Source organism: Nothobranchius furzeri, chromosome 2 (assembly GCF_043380555.1).
Source record: "Nothobranchius furzeri strain GRZ-AD chromosome 2, NfurGRZ-RIMD1, whole genome shotgun sequence".
Taxonomy (NCBI): Eukaryota; Metazoa; Chordata; class Actinopteri; order Cyprinodontiformes; family Nothobranchiidae; genus Nothobranchius; species Nothobranchius furzeri.
Genome location: NC_091742.1, coordinates 29993598 through 30004773, shown reverse-complemented (window position 1 = coordinate 30004773; position 11176 = coordinate 29993598). Strand labels below are relative to the sequence as shown.

The 11176-nt window shown below is 47.5% G+C and overlaps 1 protein-coding gene across 1 annotated transcript; it reads left to right on the top strand.

Annotated features, from left to right (window-relative positions):
• The first annotated feature begins 3222 nt into the window (after window positions 1–3222).
• hnrnpub (heterogeneous nuclear ribonucleoprotein Ub) lies at window positions 3223–10702 on the top strand. The gene is made up of 14 exons (XM_015948358.3): window positions 3223–3788; window positions 5627–5741; window positions 6973–7052; window positions 7127–7266; window positions 7355–7454; window positions 7934–8046; window positions 8393–8656; window positions 8735–8854; window positions 9046–9174; window positions 9248–9416; window positions 9505–9786; window positions 9857–10131; window positions 10210–10344; window positions 10422–10702. The coding sequence occupies exons 1-14, from the start codon at window positions 3362–3364 to the stop codon at window positions 10470–10472; spliced, it is 2400 nt and encodes a 799-aa protein (XP_015803844.3). The 5' UTR covers window positions 3223–3361; the 3' UTR covers window positions 10473–10702.
• The last annotated feature ends 474 nt before the right edge of the window (window positions 10703–11176 follow it).

The following is an 11176-nucleotide window of genomic DNA, read 5'->3' as shown; positions in this document are numbered from 1 at the left end:
TGTCCTCCTCGGTCGTCTCCTATGTAGTCCACTTTAGCTGATGTTTCTTGATCTTGAAGTTCACCTCGGGTCTTTTTGGAAGGTTTTCTGGGCTCTTTTGTTACCATTCGGATGATCCGTTTCTTTGGTTTGTGATCGTTTTCCTCCTGCAGCCACATCCAGGGAGGTTGGCTACCGTCCCATGGATCTTCCATTTCTGAATAACTGCAGTTACAGGAACATCGCTGCTTGGAGATGGTCTCATAGTCTTTCCCTTTAAAATGCTTGTCTATAATTTTCTTTCTAATCTCCTGAGACAACCCTTTCCTTCACTTCTTCTGGTCCATGTTGAGAGTGGTACACACCATGCCACCAAACAACACGGTGACTACCTGAGCGCCATACAAAAGCCCACTGGCTGATTACAAGACTGTAGACACCTGCGATGCTAATTAGTGGACACGCCTTGAATTAACATGTCCCTTTATTTTCTAGGGATACCATAATTTTTGTCCAGGCCTGTTCCATGAGTTTCTTTTAGAATATTATTCCATTTAAAGTAGTGATGGGCAGATGAGGCCTCTGAAGTGCACATTACCCAAACTGTGTCACTATGTTAGTCTACTGACACCTGCTGGACCTTAAGCATCAACTCTGTCTTATACACTGCATTTGTTCCATCCCCTCCTGGCCGTCTAGGAGGATGAGGGGACAAACACAGTGGAAATAGGTGGATGGGTGTGACAGTGCAAATAGCGAGGTGAGAAGAGTAAAAGTTAAAAGGGTTTATTAACAAAGGGAGTCCTCTTAAAGGCTAACGATAACTAAAGAATCCTTCTCTAAACCAAAGATGATCTAACTAAAGGTCCACAGCTATTCTAACGAAAACCCCTAAATCAGAATGATCCCCAGCTTTAAAGTCCTCGGGGAGAAATGAAATCAAAAACAGAGTCTAGCTCTGTAAAAAGACCAAGTCGGGCAGGATAAACGGTTAACGTCTAAACACAAACTTATAACAAGTCCAACATGGGCAAAGACTACGGCTAGTATAAACGAGTACACCGGCGTAGGAGGATCGCAGACTAGTTCTGGGCCTCCTCGACTGTCTGCTGTGCTCCTCTTTTGAAGTCCTGTGGGCTGCTTGATGGCTGATTCAGATCAGCTGCTGCCTTTTTGGCTCGCCTCTCTCTCTAAGGTCCCGGAGGGAGAGTGAACTGCTCTGGGAACTGTCCCAGGTGCTGAAAACTCGGCGGTGGGGACAGCAGGCTCAGGTAAGGATGACGAGGGTCGTCACAGCATTATTTAATCCAAGCTTTAAATATCTTTGGTACATTTGAAATATACAATAATTAAACTTATTAGTATAAATTATACTTTAACCAGTATTTCGTCACTGGACATGGTGCTGGCTGGTCACTTCACGTATCGGCAACAAACCTGGTATCCGGACAGTTGGAAACCATGTTCTATTATTCCAACTACAACTTCCACACACTGGATGTCACTACGCTGGTGTTCCATATCCGTCTTTAATGTATGAAAGTTCAGTTGAACAAATGCAGCATATAACCTGCAGAAAATAGAATGAATGTTTTAAAAGAATAGTTTAGAAAAGAAATTCTGATGGATCAAGTAGAAACTGAGAGGAAACAAGTAAACAAAAACAAATAACTTATTTGCCTATATAAGGAAAAATTATCCTTTGAGGGCCACCTTCCATTTTGTTTCTGGCTCCATGATGTAACCGTGGAATCATTTAGGTCCAAAACATGAACTTCTGGCAGAAACTCGTCTCGTGGACAGATGAAGACACTCCTACATTTAACACAGTTTGGTGCTTCAGTGGCAGGCGAAACAGCAGCCATTTTGGTCATGTGACTACTTCTTCATACCAAAGCAGGGTCTCGCTCTATGAGCTAGATACATTTGCCGACCCATCACTGGTTGAAAGGCAGTTTGCGTCTGTACATACATACATACATACATGCATGCATGCATGCATACATACATACATACATACATACATACATACATACATACATGCATACATACATACATGCGTACATACATACATACATGCATACATACATACATACATACATACATACATACATGCATGCATGCATGCATACATACATGCATACATACATACATACATACATACATACATACATACATACATACATACATACATACATACATACATACATACATACATACATACATGCGTACATACATACATACGTACATACATACATACAAACATACATGCGTACATACATACATACGTACATACATACATACATACATGCGTACATACATACATACATACAAACATACATACATACATACGTACATACATACATACAAACATACATACGTACGTGCGTACATACATACATACATACATACATACATACATACGTACATACATACATACAAACATACATGCGTACATACATACATACGTACATACATACATACATACATACATACATGCGTACATACATACATACATACATACATACATACATACATACATACGTACGTACGTACGTACATACATACATACATACATACATACATACATACATACATACATACATACATACATACATACATACGTGGTGCCTTGCAAAGGTATTCATACCCTCTGAACTTCTACATATTTTGACCACAAACTTCAATATTTTTATTGATATTTTCTTTGCTAGATCAACATAAAAAAGCACATAAGTGTGAAATGAAACATGGTTTTCAAAAATTTTAAGCAAATAAAAATATGAAAGTGTGTTGTGCATTTGTATTCAGCCCCCTGCATAAATACTTTGTGGACTCATCTTTTGCTGCAATTACAGCTGAATGGCTTTGGGGGGTGTCTCTTTGGGTTATGTCCCTACCAGCTTTCCACATCTAGAGCCTGAATGTTTTGCCCTTTGTTCAAGCAACAGGCGCAATAAAGGTAGAGGCAACAAAACACAGCTTGAAGCAGATGGTGTGATTAGATAGATTATTGATAATGAGTTGTTATTAGTCTACCTGGTCATCTGTAAATGATGTAAGGGGTTTGACAGTCTTGTTTTAGGTGCCCCGTTTAAACTTGGGGCACCCGTCTCTCATCTCTGCACTGCCCTGTTCTTGTTCCAGTTTTAATACCGTGGTGGCTCTGGCTCGACTGTGCTGCTTTTAGGATCATTACGGTAGTGGTTAGCGCTCTGCTCCCCCTCCCGCCGCCGAGGCTGGCTCATCAGCTCCCTCTCCGTTGGTGAAAGGTTGGATCGCGCGTAACGTTTGGCGTCGTTTCGAGCAACATCTACTAACAAAGTGCACGTTATTGTTTATTTGTCGACGTATTTTAGTAGTTTGTCGTTAAACGTCCACAATGAGCACGATTAACGTGAAGAAGCTTAAAGTAAACGAGCTAAAAGACGAGCTCAAGAAACGAAACCTATCAGACAAGGGGCTGAAGGCCGATCTGATGGACCGCTTGCAGGCCGCGCTGGACGAGGAGGCCCTCGCTGGAGACTCGGCCGCTCAGGATGTGGCGACGGACGAGCAGGCCGCGGACATCCAGGAGGGTATGGGGGAGGAAGAAGAAGGCCCGGTAGAGGAGAGCATGGAGGCCAACGAGGGAGAAGAGCCGGCGAATGACGGCGACGGGAACGGTGTGTCGGTGGACGAGGAGATGGGTGAGGGGGAAGAGGAAGGTGACGAGGAGGACGAGATGGATCCCATGCTAAAGGAGGATGTAGACGACATGGAGAAAATTGACACAGAAGATGGTGAGCCCGGCGATCACGCTACTGAGGGTGAGAAGAAACAATACGCTATGAAAATGATTTGTTGGATGAACCGTGGCTGGGTGTCATTTTGTGGGGGGAGGTGGGAACTGTAGCGTAGATTTGAATGCTTTTCCGTAAGGGAGGGGTAGCCGGTTGTTACCGCTTATCATGGCGTCCATGTTGAGTCAGTCAGCGTGATTCAGGCTAGTTAGCATTAGCCAACGCCTTGGTTACAATAATTTAAATGTACGATTCTCTAACCCAGTTTACCAACGGATAGTAGGTTAATTGACACGGACTAACTAAGGAACATGCTTATAAATAATTCTTAAGAAATTAATTTGTTATTTTTCTCTTGTGTCGCTTGATAGTAGCACGCTAGTTAGCATCGTTTTTCCTTTGTATCGGTCTGCGCTAGCTAGCCGTGTTAGCCATTTCAGAGGTTCCCATCACGCTTTAGTCGGTTTTCCTCTCGCCAAGGCTTCATCTGGACTACGTTTGATCAGCTCTAGTTCAGAACTACAGCACGTAGACGAGGCGGGAGGGGGCTAAAGTAATTCTTTAATACATATAAAAACTAAAACGTGTTCTGTTTTCAGAACAGGATCAGTTCTTACGTGCTCCAGTCGCAAAAACACAAATTACTGAAGACAATTTTAGTTTTTAGATTTTTTTAATGAGTGGGTCCAAACGTGGTCTAAATCCCCCATGCGTTACATTTTCTACCTCTGATCAACTAGGAGTGGCACACATTACTGATGAAGTTTTCTACAAGGACCGCTTCTGATCTGGTCCAGAGATCAGCAAGGCACCAGAGTCTGTCACCTTGCTTCATATGACTGGTTCTGATGTGGTCCCGTTATCAATAACACTTTAGTCTTACTGAATGATTAACGGTTTCACAAACTCCATTTGGTAGCACTTTTAGCTTTTAGCAAGGTTCACATCCCAGCTCCAGCCTTTCTGCATGGAGTTAGCTTGTTCTCCGCGTGCATGTGTGGGTTTCCATGGTTTCCTTCCGCAGGTCAGTGCATGTCAGCTTCAAACTGTTAGTCCAGATGTCTGCGTGTTTTTGGGCTGGACCACTTTGAGTTGCCCATAAGAACTAAATTGTCCCAGTCTTGGACTGTATGTGATTGATTAAATTATTAAAGATTCTATCTAGTGTAGACGAGTGAAGTCCAGAATCGTGTTTAGCCGGATCAAAAGCCAACACTAGCATCAGGTCTGGTTATGAGGTGCAGATGTTTGAAGGAAGAGCCTCAGCAGGCTGATGTAAAAGACCTGAAGCTGTATTTGGGTGTTAGTTTGGGTTATGAGCTTGGGAACCTCTGAACTTGCTAACCCAGCGCTTTGCAGAAGAACGGAGTGGCCTACAACTTTCCTGATACGTCCATCGTGTGTTTTCGATTTGAAATACAAGCGTGATATTAAAGGGTATACATACATTTTTATTTACATATCATCCTTTTCTTTAGCGGGGGGTGTCATTGGGCTTTAGGTAGGTTTCCCTGCATGGTTAACTCCCCCTGATGCAGTAGACCCTCATCTAGGACTAGAGGACTTGTATCTGAAGGGTTCTTACCCTTTCACGACCCCTTTTCCAGCCCCATCAAGCTCTGCTGCTGCTGTTCATTTGGGCCAGTTCATGCTGTAATTACTACCTGGTCTTACCAGTTGTTACAAGTCATGTAATATGATTGTACTGTTTTAAATGTAACTATGAGGTGTTTCCTCTTGGTAATCATGCTAGACGCAATGTAAATAATGAACGGGCTTCGTGGGCCAGAACCCCACTGCCAGTCCGACCTCTCTCTCTCTCAAAAAGGAGCACCTCATTCTATATCTTTGTTCTATTTTCAAAGGAGATGCGGACAAAGACACGAATGCTGATCAGAAGAATAAGAAGGGTGTTAAGAGACGCCGGGAGGAACATGGAAGGGGCTACTTTGAATTTATTGAAGAGAACAAATACAGCTGGTAAGGATGGGACAGAGCCGAGGTGGCCTTCAGCATCCCTGAAGCGCCATCCAAGCTTTGTTGAACTGTATTGGCTTTAAGTGCCAATGCACATAACTAGCAAGAGGTAAAGCCTCGTTTGAAGTATTCTATCATATATTTATGATATAACCTTTCACACATGTGTTTGAGGGTCATCCCTGAATAGCTAAAGCCTTACCATTTACCTTTTTACACTCACATTGTGTCTTTAACGACTGCATTCTGTAGCAGAAGTGCATCTATCAATCTCATATCTGTTCCTCATGCCACCTATTGTTCTGGAAAGCCCGTTGTATCCTCAAGGAGACTCCAGGCTGCTTTAGGAGAACCCAGCGACATTAGTAGAAGGGGGAGGGGTCGATGTGGGGGAGTATCCCAGAGGCGTGGGTTTGCGGGGACCACCGCTGAGCTAGCAGTGGAGGCGCTCACCGATCGCCCGTTGTTTCCGCCTCGCAGGTCTATCGATGTTTGTCATTTGTTGTGCATTTATCTCACTGGATGACTGATGTCCAGATGCTGTTTCTGTATCGTGTGTGTGTGTGTGTGCGTGCACTTTTGCAGGACTGTTTCTACCCCTGCATAGGTGACATCATGCATGGCCTGTGTGAGTGTGTGTGTGTACATGAAACTATTACCGGTCAGTGTTTTGTTTTCATTGCGCTGCTGGCACACCGAGGATGAACGGGCAGAAGCTGAACGTAGATCTGGAGGTTTTATTTGAACAAGGATTAAATCACCTCTACGGTGCCGAGAGTCTTCGTTCACCTGGTATGAACGGGATCCAGACTCGGCTGCTACACAGCGTGAGGACACCAGGGAAGGTTTCAGACACAGACTGGTGTTTCATAGATTCATGATGTCCAGTTTTAATTCTTAGTCTTGATTTAAAACACAACATGATCCAGCGGTCCCACACATCACATAGCAGCCCTGAGCTCACACTCACCTGGACGATATTCACATCTGATCAACATCACGGGGCGATGGCGACGGTCTGTATCTTTCCCGTTTTAGATTTCTGCGGATGCTGTTGGGTAAGTCGGTTCCTGCCAGGGTTTGTGAGGCTCAGTCATGTTCTGTTTCCCTTTCTTAAAGCCCGTCCACTTCTCTCCTGTGATGTTTTTCAGCAAATGGTCCCAAAGAACATCAATGTGCTCCACTGTCACCCCCGCGTGAATCCTCTAATTTACTCGCTGCCGTCTTCTTTCAGTGCTTCGTTTAAGTCTCCGGTACCGCCCTTGGAGGAAGAGGACGAGGAGCTTGATGAGACCAAAGTCTGCCTGGACAGCTGTAAGAGTTGATGTTGGTGACCTGCAGGGACACGTTGATGCCGGTGTTGTTTACGGGAAGTTTGTGTTCTGCAGACAACTGCGACCTGCACTTCAAGGTGTCGCGGGACCGTTACAGCGCTTCGTCCCTCACGATGGAGAGCTTCGCGTACCTCTGGTCTGGAGGCAAGGCCACTCACGGTGTAAACCAAGGCAAGGCTTGCTTTGAGATGAAGGTAAGTCCTCTGCTGCTGCTTCCTGCAGCGCTGGTGTTTTAAACCCCGACTGGTGGTGTTGCTAGAGTCGTGTGTGGTGTGATTGCAGGTTACAGAGAAGATTCCAGTGAAGCACATATCCAGCAAGAACCTGGAGATTCACGATGTCCAGGTCGGATGGTCTCTGGCTACCGGCTCGCTGCTCCTAGGTCGGTGAAGCAGCTTGTGAAGCTACACGAGGGTTTAGCTTCTCACACCTGGCACCACATCTTCCATAAGCAGCAGCAGAACCTGTTTAAGCCGGTTTAACGACCAGCGGCGATAGGCCGAGCTGTCTTTATGCCTGTCCAGTCCGTATGTTAAACCCACTGTAGGGTTTCATTATGGCGCTGTGTGTGACATTCATCAGGGTCAAAGGTCACATTTTTACCAAACACACAGCTGCTGAACTGGATTTCGTGTCTTTTATTGTTGTTTTATCTTGTTTTTCTCTTAAATATAAATAACATCAGATTTAGCCTGGGAAGTCTCTACCCCATGTGTTTATTTAGTCATGACGTCAGGCAGCTGCGGTCATGCGTGACCGACTCAACAGCTCCCTCTAGTGGGCTGTAAGCAACATAGCATGTTGGTGTGAATGCCAGCGGAGGTGAGTTGTGGCTGCTGATGGTAATCTGTTGGTGTTCAGGTGAGGAGGAGTTTTCCTTCGGCTACTCCTGGAAAGGCAAGAAGACGACCAACTGTGTGACCGAGGACTTCGGAGAGCCGTACGAGGAGAACGACGTCATCTGCTGCCTCATCGTAAGTCCAGATTCCTTTTTTAAAACTTCCAGACACACATTAGACCCGTACCATGGTGTACGGTAGGAAAGGGCGTGACCCCTCCTGTGATTGGCTGGACGAGCCAGTGCAGGCACAGAGATAGGTGAGTAGGCTGAGCTAGACTAGAAAAAAGTGGACGTAGTGCAAAAGAAGAGCAGCAGTGTCCTGGCATGGAACCAGCAACCTCCCAGAGGCCTGGTCCAGAGCTGCAGGAGTGGGTGCTTTACCTCTGAGCCCCTGTAGGGGGCGTAGGAAGATTGTTCTAGGGTTAGAACATTCACCACATCTTTCTAAACCAAAATGTCGCCTTTCCTCCTCGATTCAGGACTTTGAGGGTGAGGAGGTGGTGCTGTCCTTCTCCAAGAATGGTGGAGAGCCAGCTGTGGCCTTCCAGGTCCAGAAAGACTCTCTAAACGGCCAGGCCCTTTTTCCTCACGTCATCTGTCGCAACTGTGCTGTGGAGTTCAACTTTGGCCAGATGGAGACCCCGTACTTCCCTCAGCCTGAGGGCTACACCTTCATGCAGCAGATCCCCGTCGATGAGCGTGTGAGGGGTGTGAAGGGGCCTCAGACCAAGGCCGACTGCGAGGTGTGTGTGACGGACCTCTGCGGTGTGTGAATAACGGTGCGACTGACTAGAACCTGAGCAAACTGCCTGCTTTTGCAGATCATCGTGATGGTTGGTCTGCCAGGCTCAGGCAAGACCACATGGGTGAAGAACCAGGTCCAACAGAACCCTGGGAAGTACTACATCCTGGGAAGTGACACGATTGTGGACAAAATGATGGTATGTGTGTGTGTGTGTGTGTGTGTGTGTGTGTGTGTGTGTGTGTGTGTGTGTGTGTGTGTGTGTGTGTGTGTGTGTGGCAGCTAGCTGGTTGGGTAGAAGTGGCTCTGTCCTTCCACTCATCTGTGTGTGTGTGTGTGTGTGTGTGTGTGTGTGTGTGTGTGTGTGTGTGTGTGTGTGGTTTAAACCAGATCAACAGCCTGAAGCGCCAGTCCAAGGACATCACCAAGCTCAGCACCATTTCCCAGAGAGCGCCTCTCTTCCTGGGGAAGTTCATCGAGATCGCCGCCCGCAAGAAGAGGAACTACATACTAGACCATGTAAGTGGGCGGTCGTGACGACGCTGTTTTCAGGGTTGGCGCGTGTGTGTAACTCCTGACTGCTTCCTTCCAGACCAACCTGTCTGCACCCGGCCAGAAGAGGAAGATGTGTCTGTTTGCCGGCTTCAAGCGTAAAGCTGTGGTGGTCTGTCCGTCTGACGAGGAGTACAAGCAGAGAGTCCAGAAGAAGGTGGAGAGTGACGGCAAAGATGTGCCGGAGCACGCTTTGCTCAAGATGAAAGGTCCGCGTTATTTCACCCACAAGTCTTTTCTTTAGTCTGGTGTCTGACTCTGTCCTGGTTTCCTCCCTGCGCCCCTAACCCGCACCAGGCTTCTTCGCTCTGCCGGAGGAGGGCGACAGCTTCAGCGAGGTCGTCTACGCTGAGCTGCCCAAGGCGGACGCCGCCAAGCTGCTGGACCAGTACAAAGAGGAGAGCAAGTCGGCCCTGCCCGCCGAGAAGAAGCCCAACCAGGGGAGCACGGCGCCAAAAAGGGGCGGTGGCCCGCGTGGTGGCGGCCGGGGAGGCAAGAACCAGTTTGGCCGTGGTGGTGGACCTGGACAGAGGGGGGGGGGTCGTGGAGGCTTCCAGAACAGAGGCAACTTCAGAGGAGGTAGGTCTTCAGGGGAGTGGTGCATGCTGGGAGTTTAGTGGAACAGCTAACTGTATCGACGTGTCCACAGCTCCTGGCCCCCGTGGTGGCTTCAGCCGTCCTCCTCGTGGCTTCCTGCCTCCGCCGGCCTTTCGGGGGGGGTTCCCCAACCGCGGCAGCTTCAGCCGTGGCGGCGCCCCCATTCCCAGTCTGGGAGGCTCTCCAAGAGGCGGTCCAATGAGGGGTAACATGGGACACAGGGGCGGACCCATGAACCGTGGGGGTCAGATGAACCGTGGGGGTCAGATGAACAGAGGAGGCGGAGGCAACATGAGTCGGAATCCAAACCGGGGTCATCCCAGCCAGGTGGGCGTGGTTCTCCGGGTCTGCTGCGTGGCTGCAAGCGTAAATATCTCAAGTCATGTGTGGCTGTGTTCTCCACAGTTCCAGCCCAGAGGTGGTAACCGTGGCAACTTTGGCAACAAGAACAGCTTTGGGAACAGCAGGAACAGTGGGAACTTTGGCAACAGGAACGGCATGGACAAGGCCCAGGCCTTTAACCAGAGCTGGCAGCAAGGGGTCAGTGTCCTCCTGCACCTCATTAATGATTCATGAGCAGAAAGTAATCCGTCCTGTTTGTCTGTGATCTTTTCCAGTTCTGGAACCAGAAACGCTGGAGCCAGCAGTACCAGCCCGGGTACTACTGAGACTCGTTCTAAGGGACTGGTGGTCGACACTGAGAACCCACCGTAGCCACGGAAACCACCCCGCCCCACCCCCTTTAGTCTGTTTTCTTTAGAGTCCCCTTTTAACCTCCTGAAGCCCACGGAGACCGGAGCGAAGCGGAGCTCCATCCTTCCATCAGGGAGCAGCACGAGGGTCGGGTTCAGCGTCTTTATGGTTTTCTTTAGGTTTGCTCGTCCCTCCTCCACGTTTAACCCCCTGCTCTCAGAGAAAACCTCTACCCGCAGGAGCAGAAACCCTCCCCGTGGCGTGTTTTCGTTTTCAGGGTTGTGCATTTTATCTGTGTTGTGATTTTTGCTTTTTTATTATTACAAATTGTAAATATTGTTTTTTATTAGTTCTGTCGGACGTTTGAGACGTGTGTTCTGATCAAGACAAATGTGGGTTCCTTCGCAGAACCCAGGATAAATTATAGCTGTTAATCTGACGCGTTACAGGAAGCAGGTCATTTACAGTTGGTTGTTTTACTTCCTTCATTCAAATCTGTAATAAACGTCATAGACCTACAATAAACTCTCCTTTGCTTTTCTACTTTCTGACGTGTGAGTTGTAGTTTAGCTCTAAGGCTTGTGGACGGGCGCCTCGTTGGCGTGTTTCTGCTTATGAGAAGGTTTTCCTCCATCCTCCCCGTCACACTGGAGCTCTGGTTCTACACGCTTCAGGAGAC